Genomic DNA, 27,799 nt, shown 5'->3' on the forward strand with positions numbered 1-27,799 from the left:
GAAGGGTCAAAGACGAGCTATGCCAAGGCGTGGGCCACATCCAAGAAGGAAATGCACACTACTCAAAGGCTCCTGTAGGAAGAAATAGCAGAAAACACCGGCTTCAGAAAGCAGGCCTGGGCTTCTCGTTGCCAAGGCGACGATCCTCTGGGAGGAGGCCCGGCTGTCGATTGGCGAAGCCTAGCCTGGGTCCCCAAGAGCCGGAAAGTCGCCCAACTGCGGTCGCTCGCTCGGCGGTCGATTGAGGGGGCTTCCTGGAGGCCGGGCAAGAGGGCGGGTGGGAAGATGGCGGCCGCGGCGGCTGGTGGGCCGCCCGGGAAGGGGCACGATATCAGCCTGGCGGCCCTGCGACGCCACGACCCCTACATTAGTCGCATCGTGGATGTGGCCAGCCAGGTGGCTCTGTACACTTTCTTCCATCGGGCCAACAAGTGGGTGCGTGCGGACGCGCGGACGGCGGGGCGGGGCCGGGCGGGGCCGGGGCGGGGGATGCAGGGCGTGGATGGGCGGGCGGGGCCGATCCCGGCGGTGGGCGGTCTGCGCGACCCACCGCCCAGGTAGGGAAGATGGATAAAGGTGTGGGCGGCGCCGCTGAGAGCCCGGCCCAGGCCTCGAGGCCGGACGACAGAAGCGGTCCGGGCGTGGAGGGCACCGCGGAGTCCCAAGCTTAGATGGGCGCAGCCAAGTCCAGCCTCGCCGAGGTGGAGAAGCCAGAGTCAGAAATGTAGGGCAGGGAACCCCCTAAGAGCACGCTTCGGGAAATCAAGAGGAAATGGGTATGCGTGGGACGCCCCGGACCTTGATGTAGAGTCCATGGTAGCCTCACCATTTCAGTGCATTTCCAAAGACCGAACCCCAGCCTACAGTAACTGGATGAAGTTTAGTCTCCCTCACAACTAGAATGGAATTGGAACGGGAGACAAATTAGTTCTGGCCCAGGTATTCATTCATAGAATTTATAAACCATACCTTTGCATATAAAGGCGCCCCCCCCCCACACACACACCTTTTTTTTTTTTCCGAGACAGGGTTTCTCTGTAGCTTTGGAGCCTGTCCTGGACTAGCTCTGTAGCCCAGGCTGGCCTCGAACTCACAGAGATCCACCTGTTTCTGCCTCCCGAGTGCTGGGATTACAGGCGTGCGCCACCACCGCCAGGCTCTTCTCCCTTTTTTTGTGACTTTTGTACCAAATATTATTCACCATTGGTCTTAATACGGTTCGGTGGGGTATGAAGAACAGCTTACAAGGATTTCAAATGATTTTTTTTTTTCTGCTGTGTTTGCCAAGTCTGAAAGAAACATCAAAATTTATGCAAAGAAAACTTTTAATTATTGAGGAAATTCAGCTTTAGGTAGGCTGTTATAAGAATGACCCAGAAACCAGGAACACAAAAAGGATGAAGGAAATGGAGATGAAGCTTGGGACAGCACCTGGTTCCATGCCCAGCACTCCTGAAAAAAAGGCCAGGAGTTATTAAGATAGTTGCAAAGAATTTTTGTCTGTTCTCCTAGTAGCCAAACCCGAAGGAGAAATGTGCAGAGTTCTAATGTTCTTGCTTGATTAACTAAGGCTGCCTTTCATGGTCACCAGAGGAAATTACCATTTGGGTCTTTATATAGGTGCTTTACTTCTCTCTAGAGCAGTGGTTCCCAACTTTCCCAATGCCGCACCCCTTTAATACAGTTCCTCATGTTATGGTGACCCCCCAACCATAAAATTATTTTCATTGCTAATTCATAACTAATTTTGCTACGGTTATGATCGTAATGAAAATAATTTTGGAGCTAGAGGTTTGTCGGGGTCGTGACCCACTGGTTGAGGACCACTACTCTAGAGCTGCATAATGTTATTTGGAAGTAATTCTGTAGTATGGAGTAGGGCCCAATAAAAGTTAATGGTGTAAGTTGACTCAGCAGGAGGCTCCGTACAGAAGATCAGAAGCTGTTCAAATGTACAGTGGAGCATTCCCCTTGGGTAGCCTTTCTTAAAGCTTCTTCACAGTCCTGTATGACAGACCTTTAAAAGCCTTACCTAAGCATACCAGATACCCAGCGAGGTCCGGCATCAGAGGTGTCACAATGCATTATTTACAGGAGTCTTGTTTTCCTGCTTCCTGGATTTGTTTTCTCCAGATGGGGCATAATTCATTCAGTAAAAGGTCATTCTTTCAAAGTACTAATCTTCTAGGCTGTGTGGTTGCCGGGCAAAGGAGAAAGACCTAGTTCAACAACAAACAGAGCAGTCAGTGGGGACAATCAAATTGTCACTGCTGTCCCCCTGTGCTATATCACTCAGATCTCTGGAGAGGAGCCTTTCGAATGTCAGCTTAGTCAGAAGTGTAAGAATAGTCTTAAGATAGAAAGAGAAAGCATTGCAGGAAGGAAGGTTGGGTATGAGCAGCGGAGTCCTTGTTACATTAGAAATCAACGGCAGGTGTTCAGATGAGGAACGGCAGGTGCAGAGGATGAGTTCCTATGAAAAAGATCAAGAGCGCAGTGGCAGAGCATGTGCTTAGCATGTGTTTAGCATGTGCACAGCTCTGGTTTAATCCCCAAGGCACACTCATACTCACACAAAGGATTAAGAAGAGTTTTGCCATGACTAGAATAGGAATGTTAGAACGATATTTACTCCTTTTTGCCAGGGAAGACTTCTTCCCTGAAATACCCTGTGTCGACAAAAAACGATTGCTGGTACTGTTTCTTACTTTGCAGTCCGACCATTTGTTCTCAGCTGGATTTGATTACCAGCCCCCCAACACACACACACCCCACTGACATTTGACAGTATCAGGAAACTTTGAGGATGAGGGTGTTGGTGATGAGGGCATTGCCCAGTGCCCTGCAGTGAGCAGGCGTTGTATAGCGAGTCCAGAACATGAGCAAGGTGAAGCTGGAGGCACTGCTTAGAACCACAGGTGTCCCTTGTTTCTGGTTAACAGCCCTGAGGTCCCTGTGCAGCACAGTAGCGGTAAGACCTAGACAGCGTGAAAGAGACAAGCTGCAGAGGTGGCTTTGCTGCCATATGTGCAGTGGAGAGAGAAAGTGGACCCACTTTTTATTATCTTAGAATATTCAGTAAAATAGAAATTGCTTTCAATTGTTCCAGATGTAGCAGTGTATTTACTTCTAATAATTTATGAAACAGCATTATTTATACTCCTCATTATTTCAAACACTGAACTCTGTGTATGTGTGTGTGTGTGTGTGTGTGTGTGTGTGTGTGTGTGTGTGTGAGACCTTTATTTTTAGAGTTTAGGCTGAAATACTCCAGAACTGTGAACTTACAATTCTACTTGGAGGATTGAGGAGAGCTCCCGGTTTACTATTTGCCATACCCTAAATTCACTGCTTGGTACAGAAAGTACAAAAAAAAAAAAAGAAAAAGAGAGAGAGAGAGAGAGAGAGAGAGAGAGAGAGAGAGAGAGAGAGAGAGAGAAAGAAAAAGAAAGAAAAAGAAAGAAAGAAAGAAAAAACCAGTTTGAGCCAGCACAGCTCCAACAGCAAATACCTTTCCAGAGCTCCTTTTAGCCAAGTGAGAGCTCTTAAAATGTTTTGTTTTGTTTTAATGGAAAGATAGCAAAGTCAGTGAATTATCTCAGTGTGAGCTGGCAGAAACCTCACTCCTAGCTCATATTGTAATCACTGAGCCATAGTTCCTTCCCATGAGCAACTCCAAACACAACTCAAGTTTGAGAATGGTTTTTGTGAGTTACAGTTACAATTCTGATTTTGGATTATTCTAAACTAAAATAAGGGATTAAATTTTTTTGTATTTGAAGTAAAGAAAATTTTTGTTTTGAGAAAAAAAGAAGTCAGTTGGAAGCAGTTAGCATATGTGTGCTGATAATATGGAAGATCTGATTTGCATTCCAAAGAGAACAGGCCCAGGTCAAATACTACAGAGTAGGAAACTGTTTGTAGTCAAGGAGCCTGGCAATGTGTGCATGGAGGTCCCTGACTGTCTCTGCTTCTGTTCCCATCAGTGTAACTCACAGTACCAGAACTTGACTTTGCCAGCGTCCTTTTAAAGTGTTGTCGAGTACCTAAACAGCTGCCAACTCTGAAGGGGTTTGCTCAGAGGCCTAAGAATGTGCATTTCTAAGGGCTCCCAGGTAACTTCGCTGCTCCTCATCTGGAGATCACTCTTCAAAACCCACTGCACTAAGTCTCTGAGAAAACAGCTGTACTCAAGTAGATTACTTGAAAAGATCATGCTTTCAATTCTGTGCTTTAAAAAACATCATTCTTACTTTACATCTTTTTCTTAAAGTGTATATCTTGCATCCAAATTATACAGTACTTAGTTTTAAATAATTTGAGTAATAAATATTATAAAAATATTGGGGCCTTAAATAGGATACTAGAATGCTGAAATTAAGTGATGTAAATACCAAAAGCACACATTAAATTCTGTTACAATAGTCTGATTACTAGTTAAACGGAAGAACTGCGTGTGTATTGTGTGGATAAGCAGGATCCCTCCTCTGTCTTGGAGACGTGGAAGGGATGCCAAAGAACTCAAGCTCTCCCTATAACTTGACTACCTCCCTCAGATTTCTCTGGCAGTTCTTGAGTCCTAACTTGGTATTATTTCTGTGTAATGTTATTTCAAGTCTTTGGCCAAAGTGACTCTGCATATTTCATGCCAAGAAAGTGTTTGTTCACTTGAAGACTCTAGCACAATCCTTGTCTGTGTAGCAGTCAGAGCACAGGTATTAACAGATCATCTGGTCTCCTCGTGATACAATATGACAATGAACACAAGATGAAGTGAAGGGTAATGAGGTACCGGTAGCAGTTAATTTGATAGCTTATGGGCATGCAGTTAGGTGGATGGAGGAGAAGGCTACACACTTACCATCTCCTTCTGATGAAGTCTGGAGCACACTTTCTCAGCTCCACAGGTGGGCCACTCAGTGTGTGTTGGGGAAAGAGAATAGTGACCAAGTGCTGCTCACCTCAGCAGGCCCTGGTCATGTCAAATCCATGCCTTCCCCTCTGTTCTGTCCTGGTACTTTGCCTACTTGAAATTGAGTGTGGTTTCCTGGTATGCTGTAAGAAGTTCATGTTTTCTGCCATAGAATGAAGAGAACACACATATGGTATGTGTTTGCTTTATTTTTAGGAGAAGACTGACGTGGAAGGAACCTTATTTGTTTATACAAGGTAAGAATATCTTATTTTTAGAAAAACAATTTTTGAAATAATGTTTTAGCTTAGTTTTGTCATGTATTGAAGGGCAGTTTTATTTCAAAGAAGTACAACAACCAAATCTATCTGAAATTACTAGTTGGCAAGAGGAATAAAATAACACATAATGTGACCTGGTACATTCTGATGGTACTAATTTCAGGACATAATTCCTACTTAAATCTTAATATTTGGTTTAGCAGTACATATTCATCGTCTGATTCCAGTGAATTGCACACAGTTTGTGAACACTATGCACTGCCAAGAGATTAGAGGTCCACTGTTAGCTAAATTAGGCAGTGGTTGGAAAGGGCTTTGTGGCTCACCTTCCCTCACCCTTAACTGCTTAAAAAAGCATGCCCCAGGGTTGAATCTGTCTCTCAGTCTTCCATTGTCTAGTTAATAATGTTTCAGAATTAATTTAATTAATAAGCTCATGCTTTTAATAATTTCTTTTTTATCAATACCATTAGCATCATGCATGCATGCAGACACACAGTATATATATTGTTTTAATGACTACATTTTATTCATGCAAATTTCCACATAAGTATTTTACTTGAATTCTGTCACCTAGGGGGAATACATACATACATACAAAACTAGTGTATACCCTGATTGAGGTAACAATTTTACTGAAGGAAAAAGTATACAAACATATTTACCCATATTCAAGTTTAAAATAAAAACAGTGCAGGATGTACCACCCCAAGAACTGGTTGCTATAAAAGCTGCACTGGGCTGCTGTGGTTATGGGAGCATTGTAGAATGACAGGTCTTGGGTTGGGCTTCAGGACAGGAAGTCCTAACAGAAAGAAAGGCAAAAGTAGAGACACAGCCTCCAGTTTAAAGGGACAGTAGGGATTTATTCTAGTGTAGCGGGTTTATATTAGCATAAGTGATGCCATTAGCATAGAATGGCAGACTAAGGATTCTGAAGTTTATTTTTCCAGGAATAGGGAGTAACTGAGGTTTATGAACATGAGGATGCTTAATAAGCTGTGAAAAAATGCATGGAGAGTCAGTGTGTTGCATCCTGAAGAGGTGCTTGGCAGGATGTTAGGATGACTGCCGTGAAGTAGCTAAGAGTTGGGACCAGATTAACTGAGGCTGAAATGAAAGTGAATGACTAGGGAGCATGGTGACATTGGCACAGGAAGCCTCGAGGTAAATGGCGGTGATTGAACTGAATGACAAAATCTTTAGTAGAACTCAAGCAGCCCGGGTGGTGGGGGTAGTCAAGGGTCTGGGGCCTTTCAACTTGATCTCTTTGTGAAGTTCATCCCCCCACCCCCCCCCCCGACACCCAGGCCTTTGAAGTAATACTTTTGCAATGGTCTCGGTGAGTTCAGATTAAGGAATCTTAGCATTTGGTCATCTTTGGAGAGTTTGGCATTGTCTAAGAGTAGTGTCAAAGGGAAGTAGATATGCAATCGATGTTGAATTTAAGGCCCTTAGGGACATGGACAGCAGAACTAGAATACCCTTAAGAGGCCAGTGGGGGTGTAGCACAGGAACAGTGGGGGGAGGGAGTGCAAAGGAATGGCTAGCCAGGCTACAGGCAACAAGTCAGTCAGATGTGGGGGTCTGAATCTCCAAGAGTATCAGCATGTTAGTCCATGTTACATTCCAGAACATTCCAGAAGCACCCAGTGGATTTGTTCAGCATGAATACTCCAGAATGTAAAATGTAAAGAGAAAAACGAAAGCACAATGTGTATTCTTTCTCATTTCTGAGAAGGATTATTTTGAGGAGAGAGATAGATAATATATATTAGTGATGGTTTTAAGGACTTTTCTGCTGAATTATACAATTATTTTCTCTTTTGTACCCAAACCAAATATAGCTTTGTATTTTCGGGTACTTTATTTTTGAGATGGTGTCTCATATAGACCAGGTTGGCCTCAAACTAATATGTAGCAAGAGAAAGCTTTGAACTTCTGGATTACAGCCACGTGTCAGTTTTATGTAATACCGGAGATGGGACCCAGGGCTTTGAGCATGCTAGGCAGCTGCTATACCAACTGAACTACAGCCCAGCACTTAAGTACTTCTTAGTGTACTCCACATTGCTAACAGCATGATAAGTTACACCATTGAACTGAGAGAAATGATCCTTCCCTGTTTCTTAATCCGGTTCCCCAGACTATCTCATTGAGATAACCTCTGCTGCTTCCTCTCCTTCCCACACAGGCTCGGGTGCCTGGTCTGGAGAGGTCTTTGTCTCAGCGTGGAATGACAGCGGTTTGGGCTAAGTTAACAAAGCTGTCTATGGTACACCTTTACTTCTTTTTCAGAAGTGTTTTTAGTGCACCTGACATCTTTGTTTCTGGGCCTGTTGAATACACTGTGGTATGGTCCTATACCGCTTATGCTGTAAGATGTTATGCTATTGAAATACATGAAGATATTTCATCCTGCATCCAGAAGTGTTTCTCCTGCCTCCCCATGTCTCCTCTTTGTGACAGTTCATGGACACAGTCACTAGAATTGCTGAATTCATGTCCCGAGTCCTGCCAGTCTTCCAAGTGAGCTTTCCTCTCCTCTTAAGTCTAAATAGAAATGACTGTTTGGGGAATCGAGGCTGTGCTTGTCAGTGCTTCACCTCTTTGTAGAATAAGCTCATCAAAGATTGCCTCCCATCAATTCAAAGGTTGGGGGTTTAAAAATAAAATCCTGTAAGTGGTAAAGTAGCAATGTTGTACTTTATCAGTATAAAGGAGCTAAAAGTGAAATCAAACTGATTTTCTTCCTGTTTGTGACTGCTAACCCCAGCAGCCTAGCTTAACTTGAATGAATGAGTGCTGCTTGCTTTTATTAAATGGGGATGTTGTACTTAGGTGTCACCAGAACTTTCTTGGTTGAATTATGATGTGGCTGTCACCTCAGCACAGACAAATGGACACATGATTGTTAGTTTACACTGTGTATAACATGGGTCCCTGTGCATGACAGACGGGGCATTCAAGATTTATTGAATGAATGAAAAATGAAACTCACTAAAGGTCACTTTTCACTGAGAGAAGTTTTATAGCAGCTTGTCCAGGAAGCAGTTTGCTTTGTATTGAAGAGAACCAAGCATCTGCCCTGCAGGCTGTTACATGACCTTAGTTTGTACCTCATCTCATAGGTTCGTTGACAGAGTTGCGTCATTTTCCTGGAGTTCTCAGTTCCAAACTAGCATTTACACTTTCAGTGAAAATTATCTTTTTGTAATGATGTATATGCTTTTAATTCTGAAACCCTTTGAAAGTATCTTAGGTTTGTTAAAGACTTATTTTTGTGTATTTTATGTATTTGAGTACTCTGTCTTCATGCACACCAGAAGAGAGAATCAGATCCCATTACAGATGTTGTGAGCCACCACATGGTTTCAGAGAATTGAACTCAGAACCTCTAGAAGAACAGTCAAGTGCTCTTAACCACCAAGCCAACCCTCTAGCCCCTGCCAGTGAGATTTTTTAAAGTAATTACCGTCTTTGTCTTAAAGGAATGTACAGCATAGGCAGGGAGATAAGATATACACACGAAATATGCACAGCCTCATGTACAGTTAAAAACAGTGACCTTAAGGACAGTCTGTGGTGCATAGATGTTGGTGTGAGATCCCAGGAGTAAAGCAGTGGTGCTTTCTGTATGTGCAGACTGCTTATGAGAAACAGTGAAACAGTGTACACAGCAAAGTTAACAGACACGTCAGAATGTGGCTATACTGCAGGTATCCTATGCTTAGCAATGTCTTTCCCCTGCTCCGTGATTTCCAGGTCTGCCTCTCCAAAGCACGGATTCACCATTATGAATAGGCTCAGCATGGAAAACAGAACAGAACCCATTACTAAAGACCTGGACTTCCAGCTCCAGGACCCTTTCCTTCTCTACAGAAATGCCACATGTGAGTCTCTCAATACAGTGGTAGTCATGTTTCTGAAGTCCAGCCAAATGTTGAAAGCTGCGTTTAGTATCAACAGCTAGGGGGTTAGCATGTATTAGCTTGGAAGTGACTCTTTTCTTAGACAAGTTCAAGTGAGAGTTCCCTTAAGCCCTGTCTTGAGCAACTCTTCTGCCTGCAGAATGAACCAGTCATTGACTTCAATCCTGAGCAGGAATGGGGGAGGTGAGTACTTGGTCAGGAGTCAGGAGAGGGACACGTGGGTGGCATCACTGTACACAGAATTAATAATTTGGTAGGTGGCCGTTTTCCCTCATGTGTCACCCCTGATCAAGCACAGTGAAAAGTGATTGAGGAAGAGGGTCTGTATTTTTGAATATGTAATCTTTAAACAGTCAAAGTCCAAGAATTTTGTTCTTTTGAGTCTCTTAGTTATTTGTAATGGTGAGATTGTGGTAGGTAACTGAATGGTCCTTGATGGATTTGAGATGAAGTAGCAGTTGCTTGTATAGAATTCTGTCCTCATCTCAACCTTGGGTCTTATCTGACACCCATGTCAGACTAGAGAGAGACCAGCTTCGGGGCGTCCTCACCATAGGACCATACTGCTTGAAAGGTAAGTATGCGCCTGCTCTTCAGCTTTGTGGATAACTTTCAAAGAGACTTTGCAATCTAGTAATGGTTTCAACTCTTTAAGATACAGGAAGTTGATACTAGGGAGATGGCTCAATTGGTAAAGAGCTTGAAACATGAAGACCTGAGTTAGACACTAGTGCACGCGGGCACATGCGCGTGCGCATGCGTGCATACACACACACACACACACACACACACACACACACACACACACGTAAAGCCAGGAGTAGCTGTGTATATTTGTAATTCCAATGCTGGTAGGCATAGTCAGGTGGGTCTCCAGAGCTTGCTGTCCTGTCAGGCTACCTGAGACTGGGAGCTTTAGGTTCAGTGAGAGACCCTGCCTCAAAAACTAAGGCAGCCGACAAAATAATTCAGTAGGTAAAGACCTTCGCTGCCAAGCCTGATAGCGTAAGTTTGATCCCTGGAATCCACATAAAGGTGGAAGGAGTGCACCAACTCCTACAAGTTGTCCTCTGACCTACACACACACACACACACACACACACACACACACACACACACACACACAAACCCCACAGTGACACATGCTGCCCACTCTCCAGCAGATAAATAAATGTGAAAAAAAATGGAGAATGACAGAAAGACATCTGTTGTCAACCTCTGACCCTCACACAAATAAATACGCATGTGCAGGTGCATGTGTATGCTCATGCACATACACACTTGCATACAACACACAAACACAAAAGAGGCTGAGGAGATAGATGACTTGGTATTTAAAATGTTTACTCTACCCACATGGGACCTGAGTCTGGATCCCTAGCACCCAAATACTAGTCCAGTGTGGTGATATGTGTCTGTAGCCCCAGTGCTGGGGGGGCAGAGACAGGCAGGTCCTGGGTCTTGTGCCCATTCAGTCTAGCCTAAACGATTAGCTGCAGGTTCAGTGAGAGACCCTGTCTTTAAAAAAAAAAAAGTGAAAACGTAGAGGAAGGCATCCTGACATCAGCCTCTAGCCTCTATACACTCCTGCATTGGTGAGCACACTTGAACACATGTGCACACATATACACTACATACCTCCTTACACACACAGAACTTGCCTACTGTATACTACTCAAATTTTTAATAATATGATTCAAGTAATACTCAATGATAATACCAATGAATAGTTTAAAACTAAATGTAACGAGCTGGGCGGTGGTAGCACACGCCTTTAATCCCAGCACTTGGAAGGCAGAGCCAGGTGGAGCTCTGAGTTCAATGTCAGCCTGATGTACAGAACGAGATCCAGGATAGTCACCAAAACTATACAGAGAAACCTTGCCTCGAAAACCAAACCAAACCAAAACAAACAAACAAAACTAAATGTAACAATACATTAAATATGATGCTATATTTAATTGTACATAATTATGTTGTCATGATAAATGTCTAATCCTTAAATATTTATGAGAAAAAAAAAAGAGCTATTAAAACTGCAACATGAAAAAAAAACCCTGCAGCATGACTTACCAGTAGTATGCCCAATGAAAAGAAAGGTTTTTGCAATATTTTAAAAAAATGGTTTGTTGCTGTTTCTTCACTGTGTGCTTATAATTATGTCAAAATTTATATTCTTTCTTTGAAGTATATCATATTTGGCTAAGGAGCTAGCTCAGTTAGTAAAGTGAGTGTTGTGCGAACATTATCACCTGAGTGATTCCCCAGAACCCACTGAAAAAGCTGGGTGTAGTGTGTGTGTGTGTGTGTGTGTGTGTGTGTGTGTGTGTGTGTGTGTTCCTAGGAAGCAGGGACAGGAGGCTCCCTGGGGCTCCCTGGCCAGTCAGCCTAGCTTATAAGGTGGTGAGCTCCAAGCCAGAGAGCTGGTCTCAAAAACAAGGTGGCCAGCTCCTTAGAAAAAAAATGACACTAGTTCCAGGACACCCAGGGGTACACAGAGAAACCCTGAAGACACTAGCAGTAGATGTCTGGCTCAGACACACCAAAACACTATGTCCTGGGTCCAATTAACATATTCAAATGCTAACAAAGAAGCCACAAAAATGAATGTAGGGTAGATGGCTCTGCAGTTTAAGAGCATTGGCTGTTTCTCCACAAGTCCCAGGTTCAATTCCCAGCACCCACATGGCAGCTCACAACTGTCTATAACTACAGTTTCAGGGGATCTGACACCCTCTTCTAGCCTCCATATGGACCAGACATGAAGTGGTGTGTGTGTGTGTGTGTGTGTGTGTGTGTGTGTGTGTGTGTGTGTGTAAAATCTTTAAAAGTGAATATAGAATAAATGAGTACTCGTGACCTATCTTAATCATTCCTGGTCACTCTTACTTTGGACAAATAATTGATTTAGTCACTATAGATATTTTGAGTTCTTATATATTGCATTATGTCATAGACAATACCAAAAATAAAAAATTTCTTTAATGCATTGATTTTAAAAAATACCTTTCCTATGTCTCCCAGGGCCTGTGTGACAGAAAATGCTTTGTGGAGTTAGTGAGCACACAGGAAGCTAGGTATGTCCAGGATAGTGATGAACAGCCACCTGGGACTGTTGACCTTGAAGTGTAGCTTGTCTGAAGGAACAGGATTGTGGGTTGAAAGCACACATTTTCAGATTCTTAGCACAAAAGGGAAGAAAGAAAGAATTTTTAGAAATCTTATAATTTTATATTGGTTAGCATTTTAAAATGATACTATTTTGGATAATAGGGCTAAATAAAGTGTGTTATTAAATTTACCTTTACCTGCTTTTTTTGTCATTTCTAATGTAAAATATCAGGCATGGTTCGTACTGTGGGTCTTCTATTGATGAGCCGGCTCTGTTCTCACTGCCATTTTACAGATGAGAAAAGCAAGGCTTGGGAAGTGAGAGCCCAGCATGAGTATACAGCCCTGACCCTGGCTACTGTTCCACACCCTTGCTCTGCCTCCCCTGCAGTTAAGCATGACTGTGAATGAGCCCCTGTATAGAAAAATGAAATCAGTTGAGCAGAGATTTGAAGGCAGTGTCTTTGCCCTCTTCTGCGTTCATTTTGCTCCATTTTGTTCTCCTTGACATTGGATGCTGATTGCCTTTGAGTCCAGTTGTTTGGTCTTGGTTTATTTATCAGAGCTTCTCAGTCTCTGACATTCAAGGTCCACAGAAGGTTTATCATGCCAGCCATCAGGGTCTGGGTACCTCTCAAATGTTTGTTACAGCTCAGATGATTATGTGCAGTTGCATATGGCTTTCTAACCCTCTGATAATGCCCCTTTGGCCAGGCAGCCTCGCTACATGCAAGGTTGTTTTCATGGTGACTATCTCCTTGGGGTCCATATAGACCTCCAGAGGCCCTTGGCCACACAGCTCATGAGTAATATCTGCCATTGCAGTGGAGTAGAGCTGGACTACTTCATGGCGAGTTTTCTCAGATAATTTTTTTAGACTCATCAGAGGAAGAAAAAAGTCAGTTCACTGAATCTAGAAGAGCAAAATAAGAAAATAGAAAAAAAATTCTTAACCCTCTTCATTTAATTAGTAAAGAAAAAAACATTTATTTGATAAGTAATTTTGAATTTTAATCAAACAGAAAATAAATTACTTTATTCTAGAAAAAGGTTTATGATCTGAGCTTTATTGGAGTTTATTGAATGATATTTGACCTAAGTGAGTTTTCGTGTGTGTGTGTGTGTGTGTGTGTGTGTGTGTGTGTGTGTGTGTGTATGTGTGTGTGTGAGTTAAGGTTTCTATTGCCATGAAGAAACACCATGACCACAGCAGCTCTTACAAAGAAGAACATTTCATTGAAGTGGCCACTTGCATTTCAGAGGTTCAGTCCATTATCATCATGGCAGGGAGCATGGAGGCAGGCAGGCAGACATGGTGCTAGAGAAGTAGCTGAGAGTCCTACATCAACAGAAGTTTACTGGAACACTGGGTATTATCCTGAGCATAGGAAGCCTCAAAGTCCACCTCCACGGTGACACACTCCCTCTAAAAAGGCCATACCTACAAATATACTGTACCAACAAAGCCACACCTCCTAATAGTGCCACTCCGTTTAGGGGCCATTTTCTTTCAAACCACCATAGTGTGTGTGTGTGTGTGTGTGTGTGTGTGTGTGTGTGTGTGTGTGAGAGTGAGAGAGAGAGAGAGAGAGAGAGAGAGAGAGAGAGAGAGAGAGAGAGATGTAGATGTGCAGGGGGTGCCCCTGTGAGTGCATGCAGAGACCCGAGGAAGATGTCAGAAATCTTCCTCTATTTTTTCCTGCCCTCTTCCTTTGAGACAGGATTTCTCACTGTACTGGAAGTTTGCTGTTTTCTCTAGGATAGCTGGCCCACCAGTTCCTGGAATGTGCCTGTCTTTAATACCTCCTCTCCTCCCTCCTTGGGTTATATTCATGCACAGCCATGCACAGCTTTTTAAAATAAGATGTAAAAAGCAAATAAGATAGTTATTAAATCAGAAGTAAAATTGCATGCATTCATTCATTCAACAAACATTTACTGACTGCCAGGCACTGTGTTGGATTTTATATGGGTTATCCTATTAAATTCTTGTAATTTTTTTCTTGGAAATTCTCTGTTTTATGTTTTATCAGTGAGGACAATGGGTATGGAGAGATAGCTCAGCAGTTAAGAGCACTAGCTGCTCTTCTAGAGGACCCAGTTAATTCCCAGTACCCACATGGCAGCTCACAGTAGTCTGTAACTTCAAGGGGCTCCAGCTCTCTCTTCTGGCATCTGTGGGCACCAGGCATACAAGTGGTGCACAAATCCACATGGAGGCAAACCAGCCATACACATACATTTTAAAATATAATAAAAATTCCAAAATATTTTGAATGTTGAAATGACAGTCTAAAGGTTTAGATTTGAGCTTTTCAGTTCTTCTCAGCTGGGCTAAGATCAAGTGTAGATTTTGGGTTTTCAGATTGGAGATGAGTAGCAGGTGAAGTTAGCAAATATTCTAACATGAAAAAAATAAAACTGAAATCTGAAACACTCTGGTCTCAAGTATTTCCCATAAGGAGCATACAGCCACACTACCAGCATGAGTCCAGCATTGATTCAGAAATGTAAAAAAAAAAAAAGATCTATGCTCTGAAAAATCTCCCCTCCCTTTTCTCCCCTCTGATCCCTTCTGCCTTTCCCCCTCTCTCCCCTCCCTCCACTTCTCCCCCCTCTTCTTCCCCTCTCCCTTGAACCTCAGGCCCTTGGGTATGATGGACAAGCACCGTAACACTTACCCACATCCCAGCCCCTTGTTAAATGTCTCTTGTATTGACCGCCTAGTAATGCTCACGTGCTAGGGTTAGGAAGTCCGAGAGCCGGTGAGACCCATGCCTCCCCTTAGCATCTGCAGTAATTCTTTGTTTTTGTCACGGAATTCACTTTTGAAATAGCCAGTTTTCTAGCAGAGATGGAATTTTCTAACATCTTTTCTACAGTTCTTTGCCCAACACAATAGTATAGTCAATAGTTTTAAAATAAAATTTCAAGCATTTTCTTGATGGCTGTTATAAAGAACATATTTAATTTTTTTCCAGAGCTTCAGCTAAATTGTACCTGTATATATAAAAATAAATAACAGCTGTATGAAAGCCAAACTGACAAAGGCTGGGGGTAATTTGGAAGGAGCATTGCTCACTATACTTAGAATGTGTTCTGAAAAACCTTTGCTCTGCCATTATACTCCCATAAATCAATAAGTTACTACTTAGGCATGAGTAGTAAGTTTCAGGTCCTTTGTGGACAGAGACTGTATCTTATATTTTAATTGTGTTCTGTGATTCCACATGGGCCTAGAAAATAAATGGATCAGGATAAGGAATAGACATGCACAGTAGACTAGAAGGAATTCCCAGATTGTTTGTACCAATTCCAGAATTGGTTGGTGTGTGTGTGTGTGGGGGGGGGGGGGTGATGTCTAATGATTTTGTCTCAAACTCTAATCATCAGTGTGCTTAAAACAAAGCTTTGAAGAAATTCTGCTTAGAGTGATTGACTTAGAATAGCCACAGGATTGTGCAGCATTCAGAAATTTCCCTCTTCCCTCACGGTCAGTGCGACAGCCCTGCCTCTGAGACTGAGACAAAGCAGTGACCAAGGCTGCTGAACTGTGTGATCCCCTCATGGATTTGGGCTTTTGCTTTGTTTTTTGGTTTTGTTTTTTGTTTTTTGACAGGGTTTTCCCTGGCTGTCCTGGAACCTGCTATGTAGGCTTCGCTGGCCTGAGACTTACAGAGATCCACCTTACTCTACCCCTCAGATGGGATTTAGCCTTCTTAAGCCTCCTAGATTTCAAGATATTTAGAGGAATAAAAGTCTTCCAGCTCAGCAGGTTCTAATGCCCTGAGATATGATACCTCTAACCGTAGAATCACTCAGACTGTTGGTATAAAAGCAGCTGACAGGGTAAAAGCAAAGTCTATGGAAATGCACTGCAGAGCAAGGGAAAGCCTTATTATCTGCCCATAGACAACTGAGCTTATGTTTTCCATTGTAGGATATCCACTGGTGTATTGATATTCTTGAGTAGTACATTTTTAATTTTTAGATTTATTTATTTTAATGTGTATGAATATCTTGCCTGCATGTGTGTCTGTGCACCACGTGCAAGCCTGGTATGTATAGAGGTCAGAAGAGGGCTTTGGATCCTCTGAAACTATTGTTACAGATGGTTGTGAGCCACCATGCTGGTGTTGGGAAATGAACCTGGGTCCTCTGTAAGTGCAATAAGTGCTCTTAGCCACTGAGCCATCTCTCCAGCCCTCTCAAGTAGTAATTTCTAATCCTGTTGGGGCCATAGAACCTGATGATTCTTCTTTACTTTCCTCCCTCCCTCCCTCCTTCCCTCCCTCCCTCTCACCTTCCTCCCTCCCCTCTTCAGGTATGTTTTTTATTGCCTTCCATGTAGCAGGAGTTGGACTTCCTCCTCAGAATTTCTATGCACATCATTTTATAGACTTAAATTCTAGGAATGCAATTGAGCTCCTCAAACCATCGAAGGGCAACACACATCTTTAAAGTAATCAGATAGCTAAATGTCCTTGACATTCTTTTTAGACAGAAACTTGATATTTGCAAGAATAACAATAGCATGCTTTTCTCTTCTGGACCTGCCCAGTAAGTAATGTAAGATCCTCATGGGAAACTCATCTAAGCCACAAATAATACAGAGCAGGAGACAAAGACCTTGACTTTTCAAATTCACTCCAAACAGGCATCTATACAAATTGAGGCTCTTCTTGTATGTGGTAGGTATGATTGCTGCCCTTGGTAACCTTTAAGGACTCTAGTGTGCTTCTTGATCAGAGAGGAAGAAGGTCCCTGAAAGTCAAAACTTATTATATGCTAGGTGTCTTATTTAGGGTTTCTATTACCATGAAGAGACACTATGACCATGGCAACTCTTATAAAGAAAAATATTTAATTGGGGTGGCAGCTTACAGTTCAGAGGTTTAGTCCATTATCATCATGGCAGGGAGCATGGCAGCATGCAGGAGAAGTAGCTGAGAGTCCTACATCTTACAGGCAACGGGAAGTTGACTGACACACTGGGCAGTATCCTGAGCATAGGAAACCTCAAAGCCCACCTCCACAGTGACACACTTCCTCCAACAAGACCACACCTCCCATTAGTGCCACTCCTTATGGGGGCCATTTTTTTTTTAGAACACCCCACTTAGTGAATCTCAGTTTGTGTGAAAAGCTGGCTTCTTTATTATGGCCCTTTGCATAAACAGCTGACACGCTGTAACAAGTGATTAAGGATTGCATACCTCCTACAACTTGAGTGATAAAACTTGTCACTCTAGCCTTAAATCCAGGATTACTGTTCCTTCTGTCAGGACTCTGCTTATGTTGAAAGGATCTGAACTCTAAAGGAGACAACTTATGTAAAAAACTGCCATTCTGGCAGTTACAGAAAGCTCCAGAAGATGTCGGGTAAGGCAGTATTTCACTTTGAGTACCAGTTGTCATAATTTTGGTTTCCACGCATCGTAGCTCCTTAAACAGGTTCCCATCAGCATCCCATAGCACCTGGACAAGCCATACTCCTTTCCCAGAGCACCCAGGCCAAGGACTGTGCACTTCCACTGTAGAATGTTAGGGCACTCATGGGTGGGACTTTTGCGAATTTAAACTATATATGCACACACACACACACACACACACACACACACACACACACACATCTTGACGCTCAGTCAGTGGAATAATATTGGCGTGCTTGGGTAAGGAAGAATCTGTGAGGCAAAAGGTTACATTACAGGTAATATGCAGCTGCTGTGGAGTAAAATCTAAACGAAGTCACCTCTGCTTTGTCCTCAGCCATACACATGCAAGATTCTTGGCATTACAAGGAAATAAGCATTCACATAGTGGTGATGTTTCCATTCATATGCTGCGTTTGTGGCTTGTGGTTGTACAGTCTTTTATATTTTGTTTGAGAGAGCCAAATTTGCTGTGATAAAAAGCCTAAATCTTGGCAGAGAAAAACTGTATTCCAGAACATTCCCCTCCATGCTTTCTGAGAGAAGCCTCGTTCACTCACCCTGCCTCAACATGCAGGGAGTAGGCAGGATAGCTGCACAGTGTTGGTGTACATTTTGCATTCTATTTTTATACTGCTGGTTTTTGCTCAAAAATCCCAAGAGAGTTTCAGCTAATCATGTTCTGGAATCAAGGTTAGCTGATTCCAGAAGGAATCTTATGTTAGGGTCCAGGAGGAAGTGCAATTAGGCCCTGAGCTGGTGTTGGAATCGTTCCATACACCACCCCTAGTTCTTCTCTCAGAACAGAACTGAAACATGACTTGTTTTCACCATGGAGAGCTTTGGGAACACTCAGTATCTCCTGCGTCCACAGTAGAGAAAGGTCAGAATGACTGAAGTACAGAGCCCCTGGTTCCCTCCTCTCCTGGCTGGCTGCATCCCCAAACCTTAGCAGCTTCCTTCCCAGTGATCTGCTTCAGCAAACTGCCTGTCCTCATCAAGGGCTGCCTTCAATCATCTGACTCAAATATGAGCAAGTCTGTGCTTTGGGGGCTTTTGTTTTGAGGAGAACAATTTTTGACCTATAAAAATGTTGTTTTATGTTTAGCTTTAAGCATCACAAACTCTAATTATGAGACAGGATTTACTCCCCTTTGTTGATGCTCATTTATGATAATAGCATTTCAGAGTGTTGTTGGAATAATTAAGGCAACTTAGGTACTTGTAAGCTGAAGGTTACATTATCACAGGTGACTAGCATGTGAGGATCGTAATTGTTTGCTGCACCAAGTCCTGTGATCATCTGTAAGGAAGAGAAATGTGTTCTGTGTCTCCCAGTTGCCGATGGGAGTAGTAGTCAGGCAAGCAGAATGATGGGATAGAACTGTTGCGATCATAAACACTCGTAGAATAAGTACATTAGTGTCTGCCCAGCACCAGGTCAATGGAATATGTCGTTTCTGCAAATTTACATCTGAATGGCAGAGTCCTAGCTCTGAGACTTATACCTAAGACTGAAGCATGCTTGAAGCAAAGTCGGCTCTCAGCGACGTTAGAAGGATATGCAGGCCTTATGAGAACAGCTGCCTGCTGTCTGGTAGCGGGTCATTGGGCAGAGGACTCCAGCCTGTCTGGTCTCTGATGGTTAACTAAGCCAGAACTGACTAACCGTGGCAAGGGTTATCGGTAATAGTCTGGCTAGAGACACTTGTTGACTGACCGCACGTGCTGCTGTCTGTGCTGCATTTGTTGGCGTCCTCCAGGAGCTGTGGTCTGATTCGGGGAGGAGATGTGTAAATGCTTAAGTAGGACGTTTTTAGTACACGGATACACAAAGGACTGGGGCAAAGAACACCACTGACGTTTACCCCAGGAATAGTGCAGACGGTGGGACTCAAGGATAAATAAGTGAATAGGAGCTCCGAGACTAGAGAAATGTTTTAGGGAATCCATTTGGTATTTGTGGCCCAGATTTTGAAATTTGTCAGCAAAATTATGAATAAAATGGAGATAAACAAGTGGTCATCAAACAGATTAAGTTGTTCTTATTCTATTACAATTAATCTAGGGTTTTCTTATTCTTAATTTTTTTTTTTATTTCTTTACTCTGTTAAACTTCCTAGACTAAATGAAGTAACTTTCCCCTGAGGGAAATCAAATGAGGAATTTAGTGTATGGTGAAGATTGCTCTGACTTTGACGGGATGTCGAGTGTCCCCAGTGAGGAGGACAGTGACTCTGAGATGGGAAAGTCTAATGACACATGCGATCTTTGTTATAAATGAAACTTTCTAAAAGCAGAGTACATCTTTTACTTTTAAAGTAACACGTTCTTATTGATGGTTGGAAATGCATATTGATTCAAATTAACATAATGCTTTGGCTGTCCGGTTTGGAGCTATTTTGTTTTAATAGCATCACATTCTAAAACAGTTGGTTTATTTGGAATGGGCAGTTTGTTTTTACGGCTCAGGTTTTCTCCTCTTGGCTCCCAGTGCCATTAAATAGCAACCGCTTCTCGTCAGCTGTGAACCTTCCAGTATCCCAAGATCATGGGATCAGGACTGCTGATTTGTGAGGTGCAGTAAAATCATGTCATATGAAAAGAACCAGACCCAGGGCCAAAGATAACAATGCTATGTAGCTGCTCTGGGGCCAGTGAAGATTTTGTTTTACAAGACGTGTCCGTGTTTGGTCAGTAAAGCCAGAGCGGAAGGTGAATGAAAGAACATTACTTTAAAGGCATGAAAGAGCATGCCAAAGGGAAGCAGAGTTTTGTACAACAGGACTGATGCAGAGCCAGCCAGCCGTGGCCTCGGTTCCCCATCTATGGAGCCAGGGACACAGCCCTCAGGTGCCACTCTAGACATTGCAACTGACACAAGTCTTTCCAGCTTCCTCCCTCCCTCAGAGTCATTTCCTTCCTTATTCTGAAAGTCCTGGCCAACTCTGGTTTAAAAAATACAAATTTCAGGTAATCCACCAAGTAAGATGACGGAGAGGTCAAGGCCAGCCTAGACTACATAGTGAGTAGCTTTCCAGTGTAGGCTACATAGAAAAACCCTGCCTCAGAGCAAAGGCTGGTGAGATGGCTCAGTAGGTGAAGGTGCTGTTGTCAAGGTTGCTGACCTGAGTTCGATCCTCAGAGCATACATAGTTGAAGGAGAGAACTGACTCTGGTTGGGTGTCCTCTGACCTCCACACATACGCGGTGGCACCTTCGTGCCCACACACATATACACACAAATAAACAAAATGTGATCAAATCCAAACAAACCCAAATACAGACTGATTCCAGTCTTTCGTAGCCAAGCTTAGAAATCAAATCAAAGCATGTAAACATTTTTTTGAGACCTTGTGTATCATAGTTGGAGGACTATCAGGAGCATATTTTAGAGAAAATAAGTAAAACTGGGAAAGTCATTTGGCTGGCTCACGGAGCCTGGTGTGGCCACAGAGGCTCCTGGGAGGAGGAGTCCTCAGCTGCACACTCCTCGTGACAGCAGCTCCTTCGTGAGTGACTTTCTCCTTCTAACGTGTGTTAAGACTTTCAGACGGGTGGGTACTCTATGTGCTTCCGCCAGCCTCTAGGAAGCAGACATCTTCAGTGTGGCCAAATAACAGCTTGAACTGGGTAAATGGGACAGTCAAAACAAAACAAAACAAAACAAAGTGTTTGAACCAAGTCCACCAAACAGGTGTTTACACCAATTATACACTGGGGTAGAGATTACTTCCCCACTCGTTTGAGGAAGACCAGAACCTAAGTGGTATCTGAAGAAACTTACATTTATTTTTTAGTTATTTTCAAATGCCCATAGTTTGCAGAACTGATTTCTGCCAGGTTCCCAGTAAAGAGAGAACTGGATGCTTTTGTGGGCAAACGAATGACCTGACCCTTTTATAGGAGTAAGTGAAGAGGAGGAAGAAAGAAGGGAGGGAAAGGAGGAGACTTGTAGATGAGGAAGCATAATCAAACCGGAACTCCCATTTAAAATTTGCTATACATCCCTTAACGCATTTATACACTGCTATACATCCATCCCTTATCGCATTTATATACTGCTGTACATCCGTCCCTTAACACATTTATATACTGCTATACATCCGTCCCTTAACGCATTTATATACTGCTCACTAGCTATGTAGGTGTATGCTTTCTTTTAAAATTTTAGCCCGAATCCTTATTAAATGGTTTTTAGTTGAAAAGTACTTGGCATAAAATAGAGAATGAATGGTAGACATCTCAGAGGGTCATATTAAATAAAAACATGTGTTAGGAGCATAAACAGGATGAGGCGGGTCCTTCCTATTTTCATTCATCCAGAATGAACTGCTGTGCTCTACTAATGGGAGCCAGTGGGTGCAAGCGAAAATGCGCATTTAAGTGACATTTGATATTGCCTCTAATGACCATTTAATTGGCCCATTGAAACTTGATTGGCTTTCAGGCTTCCTACTGTAGAAACTAAAGAATTGTCGTCATTATCAAGAACAGTCAGCTTGCTCACCCTTGTCTGTATGTGCCCACAAAACCCAGACATGGACTAGAACGTGGAAATGTTGCACTCCTCAGTCTCTGAAGGAGTGGAAAGCACAGCAGGAGGGGGACAGGTATTTTACCACAGAAAGGCTGTTTTCTGTGGAGAACTGTTCAAGCATGGCATCAGGAAAGGGCAGTTCAAGCCGAACTTCCCCACAGTGTGGGGAGAAGCCCCCATAAAACAAGGAATTGCATAGACATGTAGGAGCATGTGCTGGAGAACCTTCTAGGATCCTCCTTCCTAGTGGAGCTCTCAACACGCTTCCCTTTTCTCTGCTCCACTCTGCATTTCTTACCTCCAGGAGAGATGTAGAAACAGTTGAGTTGAGCTTCATGTACCACCTTGCCCTTGAACTTGCCCTCTGTTTCCTCAGAAAGGTGACTGGAAAGCGGCTGGTATGGGAGTGTGCATGGCTGAACAAAGGCGCGAATCATGGTACTTGCAGTTGGGTGCTGACGGCTCATTCCACAACTAAACAGGCGTCCCTCTGTAGCTTTTCCTTGTGCTCTCTAGAAACTCAGAACTGCTTTCTGTGGCCACCTTTGAGGGCCATAAAGCGCATAGGGCCTAGCACTCAGCCCGGACTTCAGGCTTTTGCTTTCAGGTTAGAGCTCTGAAAGCGCACTCCTTTCTTGGGTCTTCTCTGGCGAACCCTTCTGCCTTTGCGACTGCCTTCAGACCTGTGCAGAGACAAGCCCTTCCCCCGTGGAGCCCTTGGATGGAAATGTGAAGCAAATGGCTTCTGTCAGCCTGTCAGCTCATCACCTCCTGAAGGCCTGATGAGTCCTGGTCTTTGTATATCACCACGAGCTGTCTGGCACAGCCTCTTGTGTGGACCGATGATAGGCTGCTGGGGGTGGAGGCTTGGGCCCATGACGAGGAGGACTTGAGCTGGAATGTGGTCGTCCATGGATTCTCAGTGCCGCTGAGCTGCAAAACTATTTTAAGGAGAAGAAAGCACAGGCCCAGTCTTCTATCTTGGTGCTCCTTTTAGTAGCCAGGAATGCTGGTAAATTTCTGTTTTTATCTTCCCCCTCCCCTTGCCTATTTAAACCTTATGTTCAAGCTAAATATTAACCGGGTAAAGAGTTGTTTCAAGTGATCCCATCTGAATGTTAAAAACCATGTTGCCTCAGGTAAATCTCCATGAGGTACTAAATAATGGCAAACCCAGTATTTCCTTCATTGTGCTTTAACATTGGAGGGTTTTCTGTTTCTCTGTCCGAAACCTGTGTGTCAGCGTCTCATGGTGATGAAGATGTCAAAGGGGTTTTGTTCAAGCCAACATTCCCTTGGCATCCTGCCCTCATGGACTGTAGTTCTGCGTGTCAAATGTCACACAGGAGGAAGAATGGCACCTGGAATGCTTGTCAGTGTAGTCCCAGGAGGACACCCACTGCCACCTTCTCTGCCTTTAGTGTCTGGTTGCACCATGAGTTCCTGACTTGCCATTTGGGGAAACTTAGTCTCCAAAAAGGCAAGATTTCACTGTAGCAAGTGGTCCACAGCACTTATTGTATTTGAGACAAAGAAACCAGGCTCATGGGGCGGAGTGCCAGTGAGCCATGTAGATTCCTCTTCCTCATAGACTGAGTGCCAGTGAGCCGTGTAGATTCCTCTTAGACTGAGTGCCAGTGAGCCGTGTAGATTCCTCTTGGACTGAGTGCCAGTGATCCATATAGATTCCTCATGGACTGAGTGCCAGTGATCCATATAGATTCCTCATGGACTGAGTGCCAGTGATCCATATAGATTCCTCATGGACTGAGTGCCAGTGATCCCTGGAGATTCCTCATGGACTGAGTGCCAGTGATCCCTGGAGATTCCTCATGGGGACTGAGTGCCAGTGACCCAGCCTGACTTACAAGGACAAGAGGACAGGGTCTGAGTGGGGAGTGACTTCTGGTAGGTGGGAAGTAGCCTGGAACCTCAGTTTCCAGAATCACATTTAATCTTGACGCAAAGGTTTTATTTTGGTGTGAAAGCACACACAGCACATTGTTTTGAGAACACTGATGTTCTCCGTATCCTTAGGTTTGTCATAGTGCTGTGGATGGATGTGTGTGTCTCTGTCTCATAGAGTACCCTGGTTTAGAAAACCTGAGGTGTCCTCTCCTTTGTCCCCCCCCATATGTAGATGTCTGAGGTAAAGGTTCCATGTACATGGGCTGGAGAGATGTCTCAGGGTAAGAGCACTTTCTGCTTTTCTAGAGGACCAGATTTGGTTCCTAGCACCCACATCTGGAAGCTCAGCTATCTGCAACTCCAGTGCCAATGGATCTGACACCCTTTTTGACCTGTCGGCGCACGCGCATGCGCGCGCGCGCGCACACACACACACACACACACACACACACACACACTAAAATAAATCTTTTTTTCAAAAGATTCTGTCTGTACTCAGTCAGTACAAAAATGAAGTTTAATGTCTCAACTTTTGGCATGATTTGGATTCATAAAGCTTTTTTTGATACCTGCTTAAAATAGCATTAAAAAGACATTTCCTGTGCCTTTGGATATTTGTATCAGTACTGTCCTGGGCAGACAGTTCATGTCTGTGCATGGTGAGATGAATGAACAGAAAACCATGTTCTTAGACAATCATAGCTATCTTCTTACAAAATAATTAAATGCTTTGAAAGTTCATATTTTTTTAATTTTTTGTTTTCCTTTGAAATACTTTTTGCTAATTTTCCTTCCTCTATAATAATATTGCTGCTGTTTTCGATGAAGTTTTTAATGTCCATGCAGTTCATGTATTAGTTATAGGATTATTTGCATATATTACCAGGACCTCAACTAGATATTTACCAATGTATCCTGCAACTGTTTTAGCCTCCACTAGTGATGGAGCTAGATACATACTAAATTTAATAGATAACTTATTTAAAAATTATTAAATGAATCAATCACAGTTATACTACATTTCTGTTCATTGCTAGATGGTTACACCATAGTCATACCTAACCTTCCAACGTTTGTCAATTTTCTGTATGGACATTTTAAAATGAAATTATTTTTAAAATATATTTTTCTAGTTCCCTATCCTAATAACTCACTGCCAATTTTTCAGTTAACATATTCTTTGGAGAAGGAGCGGGAAGGAGGTTTCTAGGCATAATTTGAGCATCAGGTTTCTGAATATTTAAAAATAAAGATGAAATGTGTTTATGAAATGTGCAAATGGAATATGGAAACAATATGAAGTCTCAAAGCCAAGAAGTTTAGAAATCCTGGTCTAGTTTTCAATCTGTAGCCACTTGTGTAAGAAGCACTTACCAACTGCCTGTCGAGCGGAGGCTGCACCGTTAGGGAAGCAGGCTTCAGTGTGTGCACAAACTCCCCAGCATTTCCAGTATATATGCTTGCCTTTGACATGGAACTCCAGTGACTGCTTCACTTATTTAGTAATAAATCGAACAAATTCATTCCACAACTAACTATTATATTTTTTTCTCTAAGACAGAAAGGGGATTTCTTTCATTGTGTGACTTTGAAGATGCTTATGGCTTGTTTGATGTGTTTTTTCCCAGTGTCCATTTATGGAATTTGGTTTTATGATAAGGAAGAGTGCCAAAGAATTGCAAAACTGATGAAAAAGTAAGTATTAAAAGGCCAAGTGTTTCCTAGTACCGGGCGCTTTGACTCATATTTCTAAGTGTGTGAAGCAACACTAACTTTACCAGGAAGAGTTTATCAGCCATCATCTTCAGCGTGATCCCCAAAACCCTGGACGCTGCTTACTAAAGGAGAAAGGAGAAAGAAACGGCTTCTGTGCTTTCTCTAGGTCCACCATCTGCATGACGTGCCTTGTTCTGCCCCATGTACTGTGAGTGGTTCGGTACATGTGGAGGTTTTCTTCATTTGTAAAGAAGTAGTATTTTCTCTGGATGTGTCCATCCATAAAAAGAACTTGCAGAGTCATCCTGAAAGGGTGCCCCCAAGCCTTTAATACTCTACTTCCTGCCTACCCTTTAACAGCTTCCTAAACTGTGTTTGGAACTCAGAATCCCCAGTGCCTCAAACACCAAGTGCTTACAATTGTCTTTAGTTCTCCTCTCTGGGAAGGTCAGAATCCATATTAGTTTAGCAATCAGTGCAGTCTCTCCCTCTCTTTCCCTTTATCCCCCACCCCCCCCCCCCGCCACAGTTATCTGTCTCTTTCTCACATGCTGGTTCTGTGCTGCTTCTACATTGCCATCCAACTTTCCTCTGCTCAGCTTCCCTAGTTTGCAGCAAAAGGAGGTCCAGGTGAGGTTGGTGAACTCTGCGCAGTTATAGGCTTGGCTGTTCAGTTTTGCTACTGTTTATGCAAATGGCCAAGAGCCTCAGAAAGAAGTGAGTTCATGAAGCTGGGTCTCTGCCTAGGCTAGCTGATGCCCCACTCAGATGTGATGTTCTGTCTGTAAAGAACCAGTATTCATTTCTAAATCCAGGGCCACTGAAGTGAAAAAGTGACCCTCCTCCCAAGGGAATGAAAACCAGGGAACACATTCTTATAAATAAAATTGACTCCTGAAATTCTCGCTTGTGAGAGCTAATTTTAGGCCACCCGCTCAAGTTCCAGATGGTGATTAAGTGTGTTCAAACTGGTATTTACCACCATAACAACTAGTTCCTTAAACATTTCATGTTGTTGTAAGTTGTTCAAGGGATAGTAATAGCAGGATTTCATATGGATTAAAAAATACCCTGTAGCTCAGCCAAGAGGTCATGGTAAAGCTGGTAGTGTTATGCCCAGGTCACAGAAACCCCCAAAAGACCACCATGGAGACCAAATCCTGTATGTAGAAACAAAGAGCCTTTATTCAAGCACCGGGGCTCGGACCCTCTGTCTTCCGACGCAACGGTGAGAACAGAGAGCCCTGAACTCAGATGGGGCAGAATTTTTATCATAGCAGAGGTTGGGGTGAGGGGATTTCCAGGGTCCAGGACCCTGGTTGGCTGACAATTGTCTAGGGTATCTGTGAAACAAAAAATAGTGTGTGCTACACTCAAGAGCATCTGGCCACCTTATCTAATGGTTGGAATGTTTGGGATGTCAGGTAAGTACTTCCTTACCCTGGGATGGATCCCTGGGTGGTATCAGCTTAAGACTTTTCCTAGATCTGGGTGTTGCCTGCCAGTAAGCCTGTCAGAGAAGCTGTGTCTAGGCCCCTAAGCCTGTCACGGCTTCTGTGTGGTCAAGCTATTTTGGGGCCCCTTCACATTAGCATTCTGCAGTAATTGCCTAACAGCTCAGGCAGGGAAATGATTGTTACTAGCAATGAGCAGTTGATTAGAGAGGATTCAGATCCCTTCTCTAGTTAGAATAAAATCTCTCAATAACTTCACAGATCTTGCTTTACCGTTAACTTCATGGCTTTGACAAAAGAATTAGGGCTGAAACTCAAAGCAAGCCAAAGAAGAGGTAATTTTTTTTTCTCTGCAGCATTTAGGACCATGTGGTCAGTGTTAGGATGTGACCTTTTCAGTACCTCCAAATTGCTAGAGAGCTGCTGTATCTGAGGTGGTCCTTGTTCCGCAGCAGCCATGCCAACGGAAGAGAGTGCTGGAGGAGAGTCATGAGCCATAGTTACCTTTAGAGC

At 43.2% G+C, this 27,799-nt stretch overlaps 1 protein-coding gene across 6 annotated transcripts in view; it reads left to right on the forward strand.

Moving 5' to 3' along the window:
- The first annotated feature begins 269 nt into the window (after positions 1–269).
- Dcp1b (decapping mRNA 1B) overlaps positions 270–27,799 on the forward strand; it is a 43,013-nt gene continuing 15,483 nt past the window's right edge. For 2 of the 6 annotated variants that reach the window (XM_036181735.1, XM_036181736.1), the window contains exons 1-5: positions 270–435; positions 5,129–5,169; positions 7,492–7,722; positions 8,959–9,086; positions 25,745–25,811. In XM_036181735.1, coding sequence (XP_036037628.1) covers positions 286–435; positions 5,129–5,169; positions 7,492–7,722; positions 8,959–9,086; positions 25,745–25,811 — 617 coding nt within the window. In that variant the 5' untranslated portion in view covers positions 270–285. Of the gene's footprint in view, positions 436–3,986; positions 4,116–5,128; positions 5,170–7,491; positions 7,723–8,958; positions 9,087–25,744; positions 25,812–27,799 lie in introns of all 6 variants that reach the window. The other 4 variants (XM_036181738.1, XM_036181739.1, XM_036181737.1 and 1 more) reach the window with 3 other exon arrangements.

This window comes from Onychomys torridus, chromosome 3, assembly GCF_903995425.1.
Source record: "Onychomys torridus chromosome 3, mOncTor1.1, whole genome shotgun sequence".
Classification (NCBI taxonomy): Eukaryota; Metazoa; Chordata; class Mammalia; order Rodentia; family Cricetidae; genus Onychomys; species Onychomys torridus.